Source organism: Haliaeetus leucocephalus, unplaced genomic scaffold (assembly GCF_000737465.1).
Source record: "Haliaeetus leucocephalus isolate CR32 unplaced genomic scaffold, Haliaeetus_leucocephalus-4.0 Scaffold897, whole genome shotgun sequence".
NCBI lineage: Eukaryota > Metazoa > Chordata > Aves > Accipitriformes > Accipitridae > Haliaeetus > Haliaeetus leucocephalus.
Window position 1 is genome coordinate 2,128,059 of NW_010973333.1, and position 22,149 is coordinate 2,150,207.

General features: G+C 44.3%; 1 protein-coding gene across 1 annotated transcript in view; it reads right to left on the reverse strand.

The window, feature by feature from the left end:
- Nucleotides 1–9,467: 9,467 nt before the first annotated feature.
- The window catches only part of CDADC1 (cytidine and dCMP deaminase domain containing 1), a 12,815-nt gene continuing 133 nt past the window's right edge, over nt 9,468–22,149 (reverse strand). Inside the window, exons 2-9 of the mRNA XM_010583378.1 lie at nt 18,931–19,025; nt 17,196–17,373; nt 15,783–16,361; nt 13,660–13,709; nt 12,422–12,591; nt 11,830–12,019; nt 11,109–11,169; nt 9,468–9,797 (exon numbers count right to left, since the gene is read on the reverse strand). Coding sequence (XP_010581680.1) covers nt 9,724–9,797; nt 11,109–11,169; nt 11,830–12,019; nt 12,422–12,591; nt 13,660–13,709; nt 15,783–16,361; nt 17,196–17,373; nt 18,931–19,025 — 1,397 coding nt within the window. The 3' untranslated portion in view covers nt 9,468–9,723. The remainder of the gene's footprint in view (nt 9,798–11,108; nt 11,170–11,829; nt 12,020–12,421; nt 12,592–13,659; nt 13,710–15,782; nt 16,362–17,195; nt 17,374–18,930; nt 19,026–22,149) is intronic.

The window sequence follows — 22,149 nt, forward strand, 5'->3', positions numbered from 1 at the left end:
TTTCTCTCCTTTGCCAACCAGTTTCAGCAGATGGAGAGAGACAGAGAGGGAGATGAGCACTGCCTTCAGAGCTAATGCACTCTGCAAGCATCACATCTGCAGCCCTGGCTGGCAGGGGACCTGGCAACAGAGGCTGCGGTCCAGCTTCTCCTGACCCCGATCTTCACCCCCAGGTAGTGCTCATTATCAGTGGTAGCTTGCGGGTCGATAAAGGACTGTCTCTGGAATCGCAGTCCTCAGAGCTAGTCATTTAAGTCTGATCCTCTGAGATTCAGAGCCCGAAACCAAAGGGCGCTTGGCTGTGCTCTGGGCTCCTGGGGTGGGGCCGGTCTGGATTAACACGGAGACACGTGTCCATTGCCTCAGCCTCTGGATTCACATGAGAACATCGGGCTTCCAGCCCGCCCTTGGAAAAAAGTGTCTAATGGTGTATTGCTGGGGATTGCCTGCCGGACAGGGAACAGAGCGATGGGCCCCATCCCTGCAAAGGCAGCCTTTTCCAGTGGGAGCAGTCATTGGACCAGACGAGTCAGTGGTAAGGAGGGCTTGTGGAAAAGGGGTCGTGTGTGTCTGCAAGGGCCAGCGGGGGGAAAGGAGTGGTTGTACAGTAAAATGACATCTGCCAGGCCACTTGCAGCTTATCATACAAGAAGCTGGTCCTGAAATAGATGTTGCCAACACACCTCAAAGTAATTGAGTCTTCCCCAAGCTCAACTTGCTTAGCTCTTTGAAAGAAGAAAAAGCAAATTGTGAAGGTGAAACTAAGCACCATAATAATGCTTCACAGCAGGCAGGGACATATCCCTAATTAAATGAAAATGAGGTATTTTCTAAAGCAACTTTGAAATAATGACAGAACTCCCAATTTCTTTTGGTACATTCAGTCACCACGGTTCTTCTGCCTAAGCGACTGCTCCCACCAGGAACTCACGATTTCTCTGAAATTAATATCTGGGGGAGCTGTGTGATTGCAGAACACTTCATCAGAGTGAGGACAGGGAAGAAGATTGTAGGCTGGAGAGAGAAAGAACCTGGAGGACGCTTGGGCTGCAGCCTCTCCATTCTAGTCCCCACCCAGCATTCAGGGGGGTTTGGGTCGTACAAAGGAATCTCTGCCAACATGCGACGTACGATCCTGCACATAAAACCTTATTTGATACAGCAGAGCGCCAGGAATCTTTGAACCATCAGCTTCTGTCCTGGGATTTGGGCAGCTTGTGCAACAGCCTCCCCTGCCTGTCATGGCATCTGTGCCAGCAGGTGTGAACTGGGGGGGATGCGGGACTCTGGCCTTCAAGAAACATGGGTGTTAAGACCGCTTGAGCCTCTTAATCTGCATGCTCCAGGGACAAGATCAGATGAGGAGGAGAGAATGACTTGAACCTTGTAATCTAATGATAAAAGCACTCACGTGAGGGAGAGGAGATCTGGATCCCATTTGTTCTCCAGTGCGTGCTTTGCTCTTGTCTGTGAAATTGGAGCAGGGCTAAGAGAACCCAGGCCACTTTCCAAAGGGTGCAGTGATGTTTGCGCAGTAGAGAAGCTTTTTCTCTGGGCCAACAAATGCTTCATTTTTCTGTCTGAAGTAGAAGCACTTCAACATTTTGGCTGGAAGCACCTTCCTGCAGAAAGTCTTACGCCTGGTGGTGAAGGCTGTTGTGAAGCAGAGGGGATGTGGGTTTTGGTCTCTGTGACATGAAAGAGACTTGTACCTAGCTCTCCCCCTTCTTGACTAAGCACTCTAGCATAAAAATATATGTTTCTGTGGCCTTCTGCTGGTTTTGGACTTGCATTTTGGCACCTGCCACTTTACCTGTGTGGAGCCTATGCTGGTGTTTGCCTTGAGTATCACCCACTGGACCTGTACGCCTGCAGCTGAGCGGCGTCAAGCAACCAAGGGATTACGTAGACCATAAGGATTTGTTGCATTTACTGTCAAGCAATGAAAGCCCATTTCATAGCTCTTGTACTGATGGGCCTGAAGTGGCCAGTTGCTTTCTTGTCAGAGCAGATAGGCGGCAGAAGTTCTGCCGGGCTGCAGTGCTCCCAGGGTCCAAGCAGGAGACATCCAGCACTCACCCATGCCCGGTGATGAATGCAGGCTCCTAAGGGCCTTTGCTGCTGGGTTACATCAGTTTTGGGTATAAATGTGGGTCTTGGGAATTGATGTGTTCCCCCTTCCAGCCAGCACCTTAACAGAGAGCTCAGCCAGTCTTTCTACTTGTTCAGAGCAAATCCAGAGCTCCTTTCCGACCGAGCGACAAGCCCAGCGAGCTATGGAATTCCTTGCTCGGGCTCACTGCACATGTATTCCATACCTGTGGAGCAGCACAAGACCAGGCGTGAGGAGTCCCAGAGGTCCCACACTGGGGCGAGAGCGGCAATCCTGCTGCCGAGAGCTGCTGTGGCCTGGGGAGAAAAAGGAGCTGAAGTCCCTGCCACCCCAGGCCATGCTGAAGGGGAGCCTGGGCTCCGGTCCCGCAGCCTGCGGTGTGTGAGGCTGCAAGGCAGCAGCAGCAGCCCAAGGCAGCTCTGAGCATGGTTGGTGCTGGGCAGGCAACGTGGGACAAAGCTAAGGGAAAACCCAGGAGCAGGTTAGCAGTTTTGGCCATGTGGTTCAGCTGTAAACCGAGCGTCTCCCAGGGCTGTGACTTGGCCCGGCTCCCCCAAGAGCCCCGGGGAAAGGCAGGCGGAGAGCCCAGCCCTCCTGACTCACGGTCCAGCTGGCCCCCTCTTTCCAGGAACGTGAAAGGAGGAAAAAACAAATCAAACCAACCACCCCTTTCCTATGGCATGGGTTGTGAGCGCCTTTGCAAAGCCACAGTAAAAAAAAAATAATCTTTTCCACCTCAGGCTGCATGGCAGCGAGCGGCAGCATGGGGAAAGCCTGTGCCTCGGCTGAGGTTTTACAAGTAGTTGGACACAACAAGCGCCCGACCACCAAGGTGACAGGTAGGAATGAAGTCTTTTGGCTGCACGACAGGCACCAGCCCCGTCACAGCACGGTAGCCCAGCTCCTCGCAGTTGAAGAAACGAAAATCACCCAACTCCCCAGTGCAGCTCTCCTGGAGATAGCTGCCAGTCTGCTAACGAATGGAGTTGTTGATTCTGAGGGCACAGTGAAGACGGGACCACGTCTTCAGGGCCGTGAAGTGCTTTGCTCAACTCTTATGAATAGAGGCCCTTCAGTTCCAAATTGCTGGGTCCGTTACCTCTACTAAGGCACAGCTTTGGCAATGCCCTTCAACTTGCTTGTAGAACAGCTGGCTTGACGAGGGTTTGGAGAGGATTTAAAAATACCCTTGTCAAAGCAGAGCCCGTTGCATCTGTTCGGAGCTTTGTGCAAACATGCCGTTAGGGTTAGCTTCTCAGCAGGCGGCACACCCAGGCACAGCCCTGCCCCGGCGGCTAGGAGGGAGCAAACCAACCCATCGTTTGCTCAGGCGGACAGTCAGATGCCCACCGGGCTCTGTGTGCGTGGGACAAGCAGGAGCCTGCAGGGAGCAAGTCTCAGGAACTCTCCTGGGGGGGGGGAGTGGAGAAAGGCACCTCTTCCCCACTTATAGCTGGGTGTGGGGGGAAAAAAAAAGGATATTTGCAGGCGGACTCGCCTTTCGCCCTGAGGAGCGTCAAGGGCAGAACCACAACTAGCTCATGGGATGGAGCAGGGTCTCGCTGTGGGCTGGCAGCAATGGCTCATGCTTCCTGATGAAGGCTCAAAGGAAAGTGACGCTGGGGACAGGCCTGCTGGCAGGCAAGAAAGCAGGACGTCCCAGGGGACGGCAGGCATGGCAGAGGGAGGAGACACATGTGTTCGTTCCGACAAAAGACCTGGCTCTCCTGCTAATAAATACCGCTTCCAGCCGTGCTGCTAAGCTCCTCTGCTTCTACTGTTAATTTTTGTTTTCTCTAGGTAAATCTGTCTTGCTCCACCATGGGAACGAAAGGCTAACTGTAGGTGAATGTATTGGCATTCGTACTACCTTACATATATCTTTCAGGTATTTCTGAAAGGACATTGCTGGGGGGTGAATGTGTCTATGCTGGCATTTGTGTGACATGTCCCTAAGGCCTGGCTCTTGCTAAAGTTATTGCTCAAATGCTTCATGGTTTCCCCAGGCTGCTTCAACCCCTCATTTTTCCTCCAAGTTAGAAATTTAGCTGCCCTGGGGGAAAATTTGCTGGCAAAGCAGTGAGGTGACCTCACCAGAGCTGAAGTAAAGCTAGTTGAGCAATGAAGGCGAAGGAGGAGAAGAAAAAAAAAAAAAGCAGGCAGACTGCAAAGGCTTCGTTGTTGTTAATACACCTCTCTAGTGCCAGTGACAAACATGCTGCAGAAATACTAATTATCTGCATTAAAGCCGGACCAGACCCCATCCCTTCACCAGTGGTGGGGATGCACGGTGCTCCTGTACCTTCAGGAAGACAGCCAGTGCTGAGGCTGAGCCTGGCTCCTCAGAAAAGCAAATTGCAGGTACAAACAGATGATATTTGGAGTGCAGAAAATAAATGTCACACTGCAAAATAACCCAGGGGAAAAAAGCCGTGCTCAGCATGTCTGTTCCTCGCCCGAACAGGGTGAAGCCTGTGCCATCGCAGAGTCAGGCAATGCCCTTTACCTACGTGACAGTCACGCCAACCTCATTTTTGCCTCTTTTGAGCAGTTTCAGGCGTGCCGGCGTTTCCAGCGAGCATCAGCACACCTTGGCCTTTTGCTGCCTGCAGCAGCGGGAGCCTCTGGATGCTTGTTGCGATAATCACGGTAAGAGCCAGCCCCGCTGTGGCAGACGGACTGACTTCTGTCCCCTCCACTGCCCGGGGGGCGGGCGGCCGTTTCCCTGCGGACAGCCCCCCCCCACGGCCACGCCGCAGTCCTGCACCCTACGCCTTCTCATCCCGCTGGTTTTTTGTTTGGGGTTTTTTTGTTGTTTTTTTTTTTTTTGGCCGCAGCTAAGGCAAAGTAACCCCAGTTTAGACCTAACTGGGGAGCCTGCTCTGCCTGGGGCTCTTTAAACCAGCCCCAGAATCCACACAGCAGCTCTTTGTTTTTTTTCTCCCTCTGCACTGAAGACTTTGCAGCCCAGGGGCTGCGGGATCAGGCTCAGAGTCTGACCAGCGCTCCATGGCAGTACTTTTTTGTTTCAAGAGACCGTTTTGGCATGGCACAAAGGTACCGACCCCTCTCTCGGCCCCGGTATCCACCACGTTATCAGAAGGAGGTGGGTTCCAGTGGAAGGTGTCTTGTGCCAGCAGCCCCTTTGCCCTTCAGAGAGGGACCAGAACTGCAAACCACTGAGCAGCACTTTCTACCTGATAAATGCTTAAGACTATATGTTGCCCGTGTGAATGCATGCAGCATACAAAACTGGCATATTAGGAGATAGCTGTGCAGGTCTGGGAAAACAGAAGGATCCCAAGGAAGATCAGGAAGTGTTTGACAGCAGTTCTCTGCAATTACCTTTCTGGGCAGAATGGAGTTTGGCTCTGCATATGCGGCACTGTGACCGTCTTCATTCATGATACAGTAATCCAGACCTACTAGAAATGGGCACGCACCAGCTGCCTCCTTTGCTTTTCTAGTCTCCAAGCAGTGTCACTTACTAGATCGAATAAAGCCAAACAGATACTTGAAGTTTTCAGGCAGAATGGCTGGAACAACAACAACAAATCTATTTAGAGGACAGCAAAGCTTTGCAGAGTAGTCCCGCATTAAACAGGGCTCTGGGAAGCCTGTCCCATTGCCAGCCCGGCTGACTACATCCCACTGACTGCTCACTCCGTGTCTACAATGACATTTCAGTTCGAGAGCACTTCTGAAACACATCTCCCATCTGTCCCTGCTTACAGCGTGTGGCTCCGTGACATGAGCCAGCCTTGGACTGCCTTGAGTGGATTCCTTTCAGATGAAGTTAAACAGGAAAATGACCTGTAGGAACAGCCCTAACGCGCTCCGCTGGCTAACAGGCCTTCAGTGAGAGCTCGGTGGGTGTAAAACCCCTGATGGGTCAGGCCTTCGGCATCCCCTGCTTCGTGCTACAGACTCGCTGCCCCTCAGCCATGCTGCCGAGCAGCAGAGCTGTTGTTGGCCCCCATCGCCGCAGCTGTCCCCCTCTGCGGCGACCGTGACTCGGGATGCCCACCGCGCACGAGTGTGCCCGTACGGGCGGGAGGCGCAGCAGGGACCAGTTTTGCTGCTGGATGGTGAAAGCTTCGCCCACTCCCATCGTTTCCAGCCAAGAAATGGGCTGTGGAGGTGGCAGCTTGCTCAGCGCTTCCCCGAGCTGGTTCTTACTCTCCCGAGGAAGAGGAAATTAATGGTCATCGATGCTCGCAGGGCCGAGGGAGGGGATGCCAGCCCTTCCCCCGGGGTGGTGGGAGGCATGATCTCATGTTGAGACAAATTCTTCAGGCAGAGCGGAGGGAGGTGATGTGGCTCAGCAAAAAGAGCTGGGACTGCAGGAGCAAGGCCCGTAAAGGGTGTGAGCATTTCAAAGCACTCTCTGATGTTTCTAATAACCCAAAGCACTTAAAACTACACTTCAGTATGCACTGTCAGATTAATTTATTAGCAGAAAACATGTTTTGCTATAAGGCAGACAATTAACAGAGAATTTCTGTAATTCTTAGTCAAGAGGCCAAATTATTACTGGTAGTTCATACCTGCAATTAAAATGACTGCTCTGAAATGAACGGGAGACCCAAAACGCATATGGCAATTATTTCATACAATATATAAAATATATAACTTACATTTCTTAATTATAAATACATTGTAGTTTCTATGTAAGAAACAAACATTCTAGAGTTCATTTGCAAAATAAGCACTGCAGGAGATGTCCAATCTTCCGTGGCTCTCCCTGGAAAGCAGATGACATGCACAGCAGCACCTACAGAGTCCATGGGTTGAGAGAGAAAACCCCATTCACATTGTTCCTGTTGGCCAGGGTAAAGACCCTACATTGTAATCCTGGTAAGAATTAAAGTAGGGTTATACTGGTAATTAGAGCCTACAGAAATTTGTGAGCTTCTGAAGGAATCTGTAGAAATAAGGCGAGACAGAAATAAAGCCAGACTTCCAAGCCTTCACCCTTACAAGCAATTCCAAGTTTCACGGAAAGTTTTGTACAAAAAGCCTGTTTTTAAAAAATGATAAAAAGTAAAGGTAAAATCTTAACTCCTCATGAAGTACAGGTTACCAGTAGCATTCACTACAGTGTAGTTAGTTATTTAATGTCTGTGATGTTTGACTTGTATCTTGATTTACTTCTCCAGGTACCCAGGCCACCTATGATGTTTCAGGGACTTTTCAATTATTTCAGCTGTTCCTATAGACACAGAATTCTTTCTTTACCCATTTTGATACCAGCTGACTGATCAGTATAAAACTTAGGGGCCTTAAACCTTCCCCTGATTTTTTCCCCGCTTCTACCTCAAGTAAGAGAGCATTCCCAATGGATTATGGAAACAAGAAGGTTTCAGTGGGTGGCATGGGGCGGACTTTTTAACTCTAATCTGGACAGTGTTCTGATCTGTAGAAAAAGCCAAGAGTAATTATTCTAACACAAGATGCCTATGAGAAGCGTGTGGGGGGGATATGCCAAAGTAAAATATTTATGATTTAAAACCAGATTATAATCTTGCTTATGAAGCATCAACATTTGTATTTAACTTCATATGGAAGTTACAAACAATGAAATTACATAATCCTTGATGAGAGGAAAAAAACTGTCTTTCTGAGGTTTGTACAGCATCCAGACCAGTAACTTAATCCCCAGGCCCTGGAGTCTGAATCTGACAGGTGAGGCACAGAGCTCTTGCAGCTGGATCTGCTGGTCCTAAATTCAGGAGCCAGGTTCTTCCACACTAGATTACAAGACCTGGTGACGTGGCAGTTCAGCAATTTCCTCATGAGCTACTGTGAAAAAGCGCTCTTGTAGTGTGATGCAAAAATGGATTTCACCGTCCTTCCCTTAGCTGACAAACAGTGTCAGATTTTTCTCCTTCATTCAGTACCTAGACCTGGGAAATGAAGCTGTACGCACCCTGCTTACCAAGACAGCGATGGTGCAGGAGGTCAGGCAGTTGCCTGATGAGATTTCTGCAGCTAACACTGCAGGCACTGCACTCAACCAGCAGCCCTGGAGTAGCCGTCAGCCTAACTAGGCTCAGAGAAACGGCAGTTTCTCCCGCTCCAGTGAGAGTGAATTCTCGTGGTGGTTATAGGATGTAAGCATTGCCCAGTTCTAAAGTCCAGGTACTCAAGAATGAAGTTATACTGTGAGCCATGGGGAATCACAGCTCCTTGCTGCAGCTCCAAGCACCAAGAACTGTACCTTAAGTTACAGGACCAGTAGCCAAACTAGGTGAGAACAGACTCCATATAATTAATGCCATGTTAAGGATGCTTTGCACACTATCCAGTCCCAGCTTTGCTATCTTGTTCCAACCTTTTCCAAAGCCTAAAAGAAACAAACAGAACATACAGCAGCATCTTAAGACATGATTCCCCTTCCAGGACTTTAAGGAGGGCAGCAAAGATAAAATGTGTGAAAGACCTGGGAAAAGGCCATTTATATATCCTACCAGCAGCAGCAGAAAAATGTTTAAAGTGTTTGCACTTGAGAACTCAGAAGAGGATTGAACAGAAAGTCTTGGAAGGTCTGCTAAAACAAACAGCTAGAGGTTGTATTCAAAGCAGCAAACAGATGAGAGTAAGGAGAAAAGATGCTGGGTACGACTCTCTGTTCTGGTTACCCGTTACCTACCCAGCACCCCTTCAAAACTAGCAACGACATTAGACTGCAGTTTCACCGGCTGTTTTAATGTCACCCTCGCTCCATGTGCAGTCATCCAAGAGATCGGCACCTGAAATTCAACAGATCGTCCTATCTAAGAAACAACGGGACATCTGGTACTTTATTAGCTTCTGTAGTCCTAGAAGCCTGTTAGTGAAGATTAACAAAACCTAAACACTAGCAATCTTCACATAGTATGTAGGGGCCAGTGAGATGCACACAGCCAAATTCTTTTAGGCTGCATCCAGAAGCTGAGAAAAAGCAAAGCTAATCTTTGTCTACATTAATTCAGATGGGCTGCAGTTGAGGAAGCACACAGAGCAGCAATGCAAGTATCACAAAACAAAACAGCTCTGCTGCTGGGGTAGTTGGAAGAGGTTATGTATGAGAGACAAGCTTGATCTCCGGATCACTTACCTAGCAACGACTGCGACCCCAATGGCTTTGTCTCCTTTATACAAAGCAAAAGCCACTTTCAGCAACAGGAATAATTGCTAGTGATTATTTATCTACCATTTCCTAGAAGATTCCCTTGATGATTGCACTTGAAAAACTAGGGCCTATTTCTGCATTCTGCTAGCCCAGAACTTAGAAATCCATTCCCTCAATCCATACACCAAGCAAAAAAGGTACCATTTTATTATTACTCTGATCTACCAACAATAAACTTTCAGTATTTTTTTTTTAATATGTTAACAATGATTAGCCACCCTGTTACTTTCACAGAAAATACAAGCAGCATTTTTTCCGCAAGAACTTCTAAATTAAAAAGACCTTCAGGTAATACTGTAAAACATTTAAGACATCATAAATAAACTTATTTTAAAAATCACTTTCCAAACAATAAATAAAACTCTTCCTTATTTGAAAGTGCAAACAGGCTGCATTATAAAAAGTACAGAGCAAGACTGCAGAAGTGCTTAATTATTCAACAGTGACCAAGACACAGTTTCTTGTTTTGGTGCTGCTGGTCATCTAGTGATTTCGTTTTCTGGACCCCATCTAAAGAAAAAAAAACCCATGTGTGAAATATTAATACAGTAGTAAGCATAGTCTAAATACTGAACACATACAGGCACACTGGAATAACACTGGGTGGGGGGTTGAGGCGGGGGAGCTTGTCATCTTCTCCATACAGAGGAACATGCAATAACCATAGTAAAAGAAACATACTAAGGAAAAATAGCAACTTAAAACAGTTCAGTGTTGAAAATGCAAGCATACCATCTCAAAGAAAACATTGTTAGAAAAATGAGCCCTGTTAAAGGTTGTCAAAGTACCCCAGGATGAATCTTCCTCCAGCTGCATCTAAAAACCATTAGCAGAGAGACGGACAAACAATCCCTAGCATTTTGCAGTGATTATTAATGCCATAAACACTACTCTGAGCCCTTCCCTCCCCACTTTCCCCCCAACTCAGAAGGAAATAGCTAACAAACAGACTTCTCCACCAATTTAGCTCACTACATGTTAGGAATTAGCTTGTAGTACATGGCTATTCATGTGCTACAAAAACCACCTTCAGTCTTTTTTTATGCTCCTAGCAAGGTGCTCAGTGCTTTGAGTAACTGCCAACTGCTTATCCTTATGCTCCATAGCTTGAGGCACAAAAATTATTTAGCTTCTTTTTTCATATTACTTCGCCCTCTGGATGAGAAACATTTTAAGGACTGGTAGCTGACCGTAGATGCCAATGGTGGGTCCATTTTGTAGCAGAAAAAGGCTTCAACATAAGACTTATCTAAACTGTTTTCAGAAGATGACAGCTCCTTTGCTACAGGGGTGCAGGTCACCAAGGATTTTGTGGCCTTCATATTATATATGTATATAAATGCACACAAAAATAAATATTGATTGAAGAGCATTGGCATAGATTCTACTACATAAAAGAAGCACTGAAATGTTCTGCAGAATGTATTTAAATGACTTGGAGGAGTCCAATTTCTCTTGAAAAAGAATGGCACTCTCTATAGAGCAAAACATAAAAAGTCTTTGTAGAACAAAATTTAAAACACAATAATGTAGTCTGAAATGATCTCTGTACAAAACAGTATATTGTTGACCTTGATAGTAGCATTACTAGATTTTGTAACATACGCCAATGACAAGCATTTGTTGAAACAAGCTTATGTTTTTTGACTTATCATTAGTTCATCTATTCAAACAGATCAGAGAAGTGTTCATAGCAAAATTTAACTAATCGAAATCAAGATTAATTAAGACTAATCAATCCTAGAGGGATTCAGGTTTGTTTAAAACATGATCTCACTTATTGACTTCAGTCATAAAATGAATTAATGAAAATATACTTACTTTCCCTGGCTGTGGGCTCATGGAAATCAAGGGCATTGGTGTGCAATGGATTTAGTTGCCACTGGTAAAAGAAGAAGAAAAAGTTTACTTATTTCAGAAGACAGAAGAAAGAGCAAAGGGAGAAAGAAAAAGTACCCTACAGTCCTTCACTCTAAGGCATGACGAGGGGTGAGGCAAGAAATGAAGGGCTCCCCCTCTGACACACACTGGCTTTGAGGATAAAAAGCTATGAAGGGATGTGTGGCCATTTACTCCCTTGAGAAGGGGAAACGAGGCTTCTCAAACTGACAGTGCTGCAGTTTATCACGGTGAGCACCCTGAGCGCAGGTGCACTTGGCCACCTTCAAAATCCACCACAGCTCTTTCAGGAGCTGCCAGAAGGGCTTACAAAATCACACAGCGATCTCCCCCATCAGCTGCCGTGCTGTGACAAAGAGGCTTGGAGAGAACTTCAGAGTGTGAAGAGATCACCTCAAACAACATCAATGACTTAGAGGGAAATCCACAAGGAAATTAGAGAAAACAGACACACTTGGCCCCACCATCTGGCATATGGCACAACTTCTCCCCAGTGTCGTGACAAAGCAACTTCTCAATTCCACTCACTTGACCAAGCAGCACAAGAAAACACTCCTCTATGCTGACTGCAGATGACTGCTCGCTCCGCCCTCCCCCCAGTGCTGCCCAGAGTTTTTAGAATATAGTATATTTAGATACTTACTGTAAATTTGCTTACACCCTCAAGTTCCCCAAACTTCATATAGGATATGTCTGCTTTCTTTTTTCCAGCATCAACATCTCCTGCATAAATCTGCTTGATACCAGCCCCTTTGATTAAAGGGACACATTCGTCACATGGACATTTCGTCACAAATATCATGCTTCTCTCATCTGGCTTTATTTCTCGACACCTACAAGCAGTCAGAAAACAGAAGTTTCTATCTTAATAGTTTTGAATAGTGATGAACTTTATCCCTCACAAGAGCAAGCAAAGAAGTGTTTTATTATCTACTCGCAGAAGCAGCTTATTCCTACTCAAGTGCACAAGTACACAACAACATCTGGTTTGGTTTTACTATCTGTGAACAAAACACCCATCCCACCTCTCCACACATATTATTGTTGTAAGCCTCAACAATTGCCACGCTTCCGTATTTCAGGTTATAGCATGGTCCTAGCAGGAAGCAGAAGCAGTGGCTTGTATCTGAAGGATAGCTGCCATTAAAAAACAAGTTCAGTCAACATCATGTATTTGTCATGCATCTGTTTCTGAACTGTCTCATTATTTTCTGTGGTAAAAATAAACCCATTACCTGAATGTCAAGGCGTTCTGCTCTGCGTGTATAATGTATCTGAACTTTCTGATTTCCCGATCCTTTTGTTTATCATCCATGTGTGGAAAATCAGCATATTCAGATCCAACAGGAAAGGCATTGTAACCACAGCCTACAAAATACATTGGTCCTGTTCCATCACAGCTTCTCTGTAACAGTAAGCAAAGCATCAAATTTGGGACATTTAAACCGAGTACTGAAGTATTAAGTCAAAGTGTAGTACAATGTATACTTTCACATTATCAGTTCATGCCAAGTTACAGCCGTTAAAAGATAACAGTTCTTGCTAACTGCTCCATGTCAGTATAGAGCTTTTCCATTAAGCTCCACAGGAGCTGCAAAGGCAAACTGAAACACCGCAGACAACACACTGCACCAGGCTTTAGAAGCTTTCCCTTTAGCAAGTAATACTGATGGCAGGAACAAAAAGTCTGAAGGATTTAGTCCTTAAGCCTTCCTGCAATGTACAAAATTAAAGACAGATGGAGTTAGTCCCTGATGTGCCGGAGACGGTGTTTCACCTGTCTTTCAACAGACCCAGAGACCAGTGGGCTGACAAAGTAGCAACTGGCGATTGAAACCAGAACAAGAAACAAAACAGCAACAAGCAGTTGGTGACTGAAGTGCTAAAAACAAATGAAGAGTATGTTGCAGCTGCATGAAGAATGAGGCTTTCTAGGATTGGTAACATGCATATAGAGAGATAAAGAAATAAAAAATTTACGTTTGGATGGGAAAAAGCACAGTAACAATATTTGTAGAAAAATATCACTTTGATCCAAAAAGGAATGTGCTAAAGCCAGTACAGCATTTCAACTGTAACAAAAATCCTCAAAAGATTGTCAGGCTATGATTGCACTGAGACCTCTCCAAAAGAGAGCTGCAAAGAGGGACCGTGCAGAGGAGGCACATGCTGCCTGATCAGCAGCTGTGGCAAAACGTTGTCACCAAGACACCTGGAATAACTGACAAGGACTGGGGAAGCAAGCACGCTGAAAAGCTAGGCAGAGACACTGTGGTACTTCCCCTTCATCTTGACAGCGTAATAATGAAACAGTCATTAACTTAGTTACTAAAGAATGAGAAGTGCAAGCTTTCTATACTGCTGTGAGTGTGAGTGAAAATGCAGGTGTATAAACTTAAAAAATAACAAGCCCAAAGCAGATACAAGTGTATGAATTGTGAGTGCAAGAAAAAGTAACTTTTTCAATACTTACTGATTTTTCTTCTGCCCAAATAATAGCTCCAACTCCTGTTTTATGATCCTCTGAAATACATAACATTTCAGCAGTAAATAACAAATAAAGCACTTCTGAGTTACCTATACATTAACGTATGACATCCTAGAGTAAGGAATAACATTTGTTGTTGCTTCTTGGACAGGAGAAAAGAAATGCAGAAAGATCAAGAGCTTAAAAGTCATATGAGTCTACTGCAAAAGCTGGGTGTACTTCAACTGCAATGCCAGCCATTCTAAGACTTTGCTATGTACATTTGTTCACAAATGCTAAGAAGCAGCCAATACTTATATCAGATAAGAAAATGTGTGTCAAGAATATATGTGGACAGGTTCGCTGATGTGAGATGGCAAACTGATAAAAAACTTCTCACTGTTTGCTACTTAATTACTTCATTTCTGCCATTCCTTAAGCTTATGGTTCTGTGGTCTGAATTTCTATCAAAATTAGTTCTTTTTTATACCTAATTCAGAGTCAAAAAGTTAACAGCTGGATTTGGGGCAGGTGTTTCCTATCACCACCACAGGAAAACTGGAACAGAACTTTCATTATGTGTCTTGGAAGATTTTTACGGAACTTGGAAATCTTTCCCAGTAGCTATTGATGAGGGACCTGACCAGTTAAAAAAGAGCATATCAAGGAGAAAAAAGTGTTTCAGGCTTCCAGTGATTAATACTGTAGACAATGCTGTTTCAGTTAACCATTTCCATCATCCTTAGTATCACTACCATATAGAATCACTCAAAGAGGGTCTTTCCTGCCAAAGATATGTTTTATGAGGGCTGACTTTTTATTCTGCATATTTATTAGTCACTGATGTATATTAAGCCAGCATAGAAAACATCCTCTGATCTTGCTCCCCTTATATCCACATATATAATAATGTAAAGCATCTAAATATATGTGTGTGTGCTGTTATATTTTTTCACTTCATTACAGGACTAAAGTGGAATACGAGTTTGCTCAAAAACCAGAACTAAGTCCAGGCTGAACAGCACAGACAAAACTGAATTTTGTTGCCCCAAAAATGAGTACTTAAGCTTGGTCATTCTATCTTGCTCTGTACAACAGTAGTTGTACAAAAACCTCACAACTGGTTCCATGAAACTTCTGAATTACTTCTAAAAACGCAATCTCCTCTGCAACTTTTGGTGATCAAATTTGCAGAGGGTACCCTAAAAAAAAAAAGGGGCGGGGGGGGGCAGGGAGGTTCTAAAGTATGAAGATTCACCTTCACAAATAACAAAGGCTGAATAAGTCAAAAGGCACATTCAGCACCTGACTTGATAGGCTGGTTTTGTGTGTGTGTGTGTTGGGGGATTAGTTTTGTTTTAAGCTTTAAATATGTAGTATTTATTTGTTTACAAGGGTTTTAAAAAAGCAACTAGCCTATCTAGATGAAAAAAACATCACTAAGGGGTACCACCAAGTTTTAAGTCTTTATATTCTGTTCTCTGGAAGAACTTACCAGTTTACTGCATTGCTACCCAGAGAGAATAAAGTAGCTAACACAAGTCATCTGTATCAAAAGATAGTCAGTAACTACCCTTCCACCCTGAAAGTCTGTACAACAAAGCTCCAGCATCTTTGCAAAGAAAACCCCTATCAGATATATCATCACTTTCACTAATAAGATTGGAACTAGGAAACTTAGTATAACTGTACTTAATGCCCTACTGGAAGGATATTATTTCACTGCTCTTTTCTGAAGAAGTGTACATAATATTCTTAAAATATTGGCACTTACTTGGTAACAGAAACATCTTGTGAAACCTCCATAAAAAAGTCTCAGAGCAGCTTGAAGAATTTAAATGCCATTGTGTTCTGTTTTCAGAAAGGTATTGGACATGTTCTCAGGGCAGGCTATGCTAGCACTGTATGTGAAATACCTGCCCTGATTTTCTCTTGGGAAGCTCATTGCTTTCACACACAATACTATGTACCCTGTGGAGTTTTTACTACTACTGCTGCTCCTGCTTCACAGATGCAGGAATGGAATTCAGCAGCTTGCTCAAGGAAGTATTTTGGAAGAAGAAAGACTGAAATCAGGAACTCACTCTGCTCATGAGACCCATTCTTCCTCCACTACTGTAACAACTCACCTGTCCGGTATGCAAGTAGTCTGGCTTGTATCATACAGTGCCTTGCAATTTCCTGGGACAAACCCTGATGGTCTGTTTCATTTGTTTGCCATGATTCGCTGTTGTAAAATCCAAAGCATCCGAAGACAGGGACACTGGCAGCCACTGTTGCCAAGACCAAGACAAGATCTTTCATATTTTGCCTAAGGTTGCTGAAGTACGGATTTTCACAGAGGTTCTCCAGTCCTATTGTCATCAATATTTGCTTGTGTGTTTCCTCATTTGAAATTAGGAATAAACTTTCATACTCTTTTATCCTCTCTTGTCTACATGTAGCATAAAAGTCAGTATTTGAGTCAGGCTGAGATTTTGCTATTTTTTGAATAAAATCAAATTTCGTGGAAGTTTCTTCAACAAATTGCATCATATAGCACACCAAGGGCTGAAGCAACACACACACACGAGCACGACTATTTGACTTCAGTCTTTCTACTGCTTTGGCATCTAGCTTTGCATCGTCAGTAGTCATGGGACTGGACACCTCATTCTGCAAGCTGATTTCAGGATCCGCAGGCCAGTAAGAAATCCTGTTCACCCCAGCTGGAAAAGAAGATAATTCAGCAAAACGAACCATGCAAGCACAGTGGAACATAAACCTCATTTTCAACACACTATTGCCTAACCCTGTTTTTACTCCTTTAAAGCCATGAGTGCTGTTTCAGTGGCATCTGGACAACAAAAATGCTAGCATATACAAGTATCAAGAGCTTATCAGACTTGATAATCGGACTACAGACAAAAATTGGAATTTCCTAAGTTCTGAGATCTTTGTGGCAGTCTAATTTTGCACCTTACCTACAACAGATACATTAACACCACACAAAAAAGTTAGCACTAGTAGCAGTTGCTGCTGCTATTAAAAACCAATACTTGCAGAAGGGCTGTACCAGCAGATCCCATTTCAGGAAGTGAATAACCTGACTTGTCTTCATCTCACTTGAGAAAAGAAAACCCTAAAGTACTCCCTGTGATTTCTGCATAAAACCACCCTTCTCTGGTGCCACTGACAAGCAATGGGCGGGCAAGGAAAAACGTAGCAATCTAGGCCTCATCATCAGGCTTAGGGTTGCTCTGGCAAAGTGCAACACATATGTCAGAATCTCCGCAGTGCATCCCAACCAAGAGACAAGCACCACCAATACTAATAGCTGCACAGAGAAATAGGGTCTCAGTAGCAAACCTAGTTTCTTGATCATCAGCTCCAGGAAATGCACATTCAATACTATTTTCAGCCTTGTGGAAAATATCAGTGCAGGCTGCACAAGTTAGGGATTGGCATTCACAACTGGGACAATCCAAAGAGAAAACAGGCTTTCTGATACCACCACCAACAAGCATAACATTTACTTCTACTCTACTACAGTCATTGCTTACCGTTTACAATCATTTTTAAACAAGTTGAACATGGTTTTCTGGAAAAATAAAGATCACAGTTTTTAAGCCTTGATCCGTGTTTAATGAGTGCAATCTGGCCAGCATGCAAGTCTGTACTGGAACAATGAAGACCGATAATCTTCATGTTTTTCACCACAACTAGACCACTCTTCTTTACCTACAGAAAAATGCATTACTGTTATTATTATTTTACTTTTTTTCAACATCAAATCCATAGAGATGTTACAGCTCTTCCTTGGGTAACAGTAATCAGCCAGCATCAGAGCATATAGCTCTTCAATACAAATTGTGGTATGAATCATTGAGCAATCTCTGTTACACTTCCCCTAAGCAGTATTTTTTTTTTTGGTGGTGGTTTCTACATATGCCTGTTAATATCAGAGTGCTGTGCCCCTGTCAAACTTCAAAGAGGGACTTGTTGCAAATTCCTGATTTTTCTGGTCATTGCTTTGCCCATAACAAAACCCAGAGGCAGCATAGAAAATTCTGTCAATTATAGCTGAAAACCCCTCTGAATCATCAGCATCTGGAAATGCTCATGAATTTCTGTCTTAAGCTTGACCATCCTGGGAGCCAATAGCTTCTCTAGCTTTATTTCTGTCTCTTCATTTATAGAAATGAATCCTGGTTCTGAAGAATCTTCCATGGAAAAAGTATGCATACCACAGACGAGTTTTTACATCTGGATTCCCATGTATTGTGAGGAAACTGGATACAGGATAGTTTGATGAAGTTGGTGAAATGGATCTCATTATGCAATGCAGCTGCTAACAGAACACTGATGCCTTGGATCTGTCAAATATTCAATTTCTTTGTGGTTACAGAAATGAGGCTGTACTAAAGCCCTACATATAATCCATGTGCCATTCCTAACTGAATTACTAAATTTGAAACTGCTTTTAAAGTCTGTATGGTGTTGCTCATCTATCCCCCTTTCAGATCTAGTCTGGGACATACCAAACTTGGAAAATTAGGCCGAATTGTCACTCAAATTGTTTTGCTATCTTTTCTTGTCCTGGCTGATACGTGTGCTATGGATCTTAGCACATGGGCATGCTCTGCACAAAGTAGTAATTATTTTAAAGAGCACAATAATAACTCTCATCACAAAAGGAAACACCCTGTTCTAGGACACTCTGAAAATGCCCCTCTGCTTTGAGGTGTAACTGGCAGCTACTTGGAAGACCCATTCTCAAGGACGGTTTCTTTTCATTGTCACTAAGGTAGTTATCTACAAGTTCTTCATCAGCAAACATTTCAAGTACTTCTGTGCACCTCCATGGTATAAAATAACTCTTCTGCAATCACGAACATCGAGATTTTAAAGAATATCTCTATACTATCAACCACAGTGATTTTAAAGTTATAATTAGTATATACTAAGAAGTGCACGGTATCCACCATGCCTCCTTTGTTACGCTCTTCAAAATACCCACCAGCATTTTTTACTGTTTGCTTCACCTGGCGGGGTTATACTTTGCCTTTCAAAGTTTTTCAGAAATAGCATGCTATTTAACCATTTTGCTATTTTTTCTCCCACCAGTGGATTTTTTCCTACTTCTAAGAAATATTTGAAAAATGTTTATCAGCCTTGGTTTTTTTTTCTTCCTCTCTGGACTATCTGTCATATAAAGAGCAGTTAGGTTAAATTCACTGCAGGAGGTATTAGCATCTGTTCAGAAAGACCAACTAACGGTAAACGTAGACATTTTACCTGTGATTTTTTCTGTTGCTCAGCTGAGGGAAAGAGCTCCATCCAGAGACTGAACAAAGTAAAAAGATTGACCTTAGAAAGTCTTGGCATTTGACCTGTCATTAGAAGAAAAAAGGAGAAATATTTATTAAAGAATATTTATAAAGAAACCCCACAATTTTGAACAATATTTTCCAAGTCTTCCACACCACAGCTGCTACAGAAGCTGGCATCAACCACTTCTGCTATTACAGCAGCTAAATCCACACTGTCCTCTTCAGGGCAGTAGTTGTCAACTCAGAATGCTCACATCTGGATGCAGAGATCAGATCTGTGCAACAAGAGAAAATGGTGAAACTTTCACTGAAATTCAGTGAGTTAATTCTACTCAGAGGTGAAGAGCAGAAATCACAGATCAGATCCCACATAACTTACTGTGCTCAAGTGATTCACAGATGCTTACAGAAATTTGAGACAGCTTGTGATTCAGCTTCAGGCTCACCACAGAAGACAACAAAAATATCTAGGCACGCATCATGATCTTACACTGACACCCGCAGCAAGAGTGGATGAGCCATTGTGAAACCTTTCAGTTACACCAGTTCTGGAGAAACCTATTTCTGGCTTTTTACAGTCTGCTTAAATTTTGGTTAGATTTTTACAAAAATTTAAACCTATTGCTCAGGCTGTCACTTTGGACTAAATAACCAAAGAGGTAGCAAAGAATCCCTTCTTGGACTACCACATTGTGCTGTGTTGTGCTTCTACTCAAGATCTGGACATTGTCCTGCAAGGGCCAGTGCTCAGCATTACTGAGTGTCCCACAAATGAAAAAAGGAGGAAGCACTGCATTGCTCACTAATGCTTGCACCATTCCAGATGTAAAGCTGTCTTGCCTCACACTTAGCAAGAAGTTAATTAAGTCTTCGAAAAAACTCCAGTCCCTATTTCAGAGGTGTTTACAGAGAGCTGTAATGAACACGTATTCCTCTGCAGGTCTCATGTGTGCTGTCTGACAATAGTATTATTTCTGTTTTTATCCCTTCCTACAAACGTTAAAGTTTTTGCAAAGGAGGAAAAGGCAGAGGCAAGACTAGAATAGAGAAGAACAATTCTCTAAGTAGTTCCGGCAGTTTGGAAGAGATATAATCAGATACTAAGATTGCTTCAGTGGGGGAGAGGGTCAGTTTAATGACATGTCTGTGAACCCAAACAATTAGGACAGCAGATAGATAAACATATGCAATCCATGACTGGAAAACCTTTTTCAGACAGTATTTTAGCAGCTTTTTTTCACACAGAAGTGTGATTTTGGAAAGCAACTATAGACCTCTCAGCAGCACCATCTGATGCTGTCCACTACTCCTTAGGCTGCCCACCTATGCTATCCTGCTGTGCACAAGCACTGCAAGGGGCACCTGGTTAGCACAATCAGATATGTGGGCTAGAAATGTAGCTGGCAAGCAGCACACATGAAGATTTGTTATCACTTGTGCTAAAAACAAATTGTAAAAGTAAGTCTACAAGCCACAGCTAAACAAGTAGAATTTGTTTTCTTAAATGGGCATTTGAGTTCATTCTCATTAGAGCCCCTGTTCACTCCTGTTGTAGCACACACATGTACAGTTCCCAAACGGCAAGCAAAAATGAACAGTGTAATTTATACCAACTCACACATATACCGTCATGTTTTCTAAAATGGATTACAGTTTGGCATACAGAGTAGATTTAAAACAGAATACACCAGAAACAAGTTTGAATCACCGTTTGTTTTCTTGGACCTAATCTGAATGCGACCTGTCAAACACACGGGAAACAAACTGAAGACTGTACCAGTTCACAACGCTGTTGTGAATTGACATGAATTTATAATGAGAAGCAGGAGAATATTATGATGAAAAAGGAAAGCCCTATGGTCACAGTTATATCTATGTATCCACATCTTTATTCACTTAGGTAGTTAAATGTTCCCTTAAGTTCAACAGAGTGAAGAGAATACTGATTAAAGTGGCCTGTAAAAAAGGTAGGAGCCATCTTACAGAATTTAAAGCAAAACTACAGAAGACCGGGGAAGAAAAGGAATCGGGCTCTTTGCAGCTGAGAGCAAAACCGCATATGAAAGGAGTGCTCTTTTCAGGTGCATCGAGTCCTCACACCTTCCCTACTTTACACAAAGGTACGATTTTATTCCTCCAGGTTAGGGATCTCGCTCCGGTGAGGCAAGGCACGCTCCAGGGAAAACATGCTGTGAAGGCCACTGTTGAAAACCCTGCTGCTCCTGCACCTGCAAGCAAAACAGGAGCAGGGCACTGCCCATCCAGACATGGCTCAGATACAGGATTATGCCACAGTTGTGACGCAGGAGTCCCTAGTTCAAAGTCTGCAAGGCTCGGAAGAAGTCATCTTACAAGTACGAAACTAACGCTGTGCTTTGACACCATCGAGGGGGAGGAAATCAGTGCGCTTACGCTCCCGTCTGGGAAAAGGAAACTAGAAACCATTTTCAGAGTTCCTTTTCTTTGCTCGCTTGGAAGCGGGATTTGCATAAAACTAGGATGAAACAAAACCCATTTACCCATCAAGGAGACCTGGCAGCCCTGTCGTGGTCCTCAAGTCTGACAGCTCTATGTAGAGCCCACGGGCGGTCTGTACATACACACCACTACTGCAGCGATGGGAGAGATGAAATCTATCAAAATCTGCTTCATCTGGGCATCCCCAGCCTTGTGGGAAAGTTGCTCCCTACTAAATTCGTGCATGGGCCCTGCTATAGGGGTAAGGACACCCCTCAGAAGGCAAGCGTTGTTATGCACCGCTTTATACACGGTATAGAACTGGAAAAAGAAATCACTTGGGGGGGGAATGCAAAATATAAGCATAAGTTATCAAAAGGCCTTATGTTTAAGAGCGCAGGCAAGCGTGGGGGGGGCACAAATACACCTTATTGCCCTGCCTGTACCCGGCAGGAGCACTCTGAAGCAGCAGCTGAGGAGAGGGAAGGCGGGAACTCTCCGAGCAGCCCCGGGGAGGGAAGAGCCCCCCTGAGGAGAGGACAAACCCGACGGCTACCGGCCATTTCGTTCCACACCTCGAAGCAGCCGGTGGGCGAGGAGAGACCCTCGAAAGGCGGCTCCCCGCCAGCCGTCACCTCCCGCTCCCTCACGGGGTCGCGGCTCCCTCACAACCGGGGGGGGGGGCAGGCCCCGGTCCCCGTGTCGTGTCGTGTCCCCCTCCCCCCCC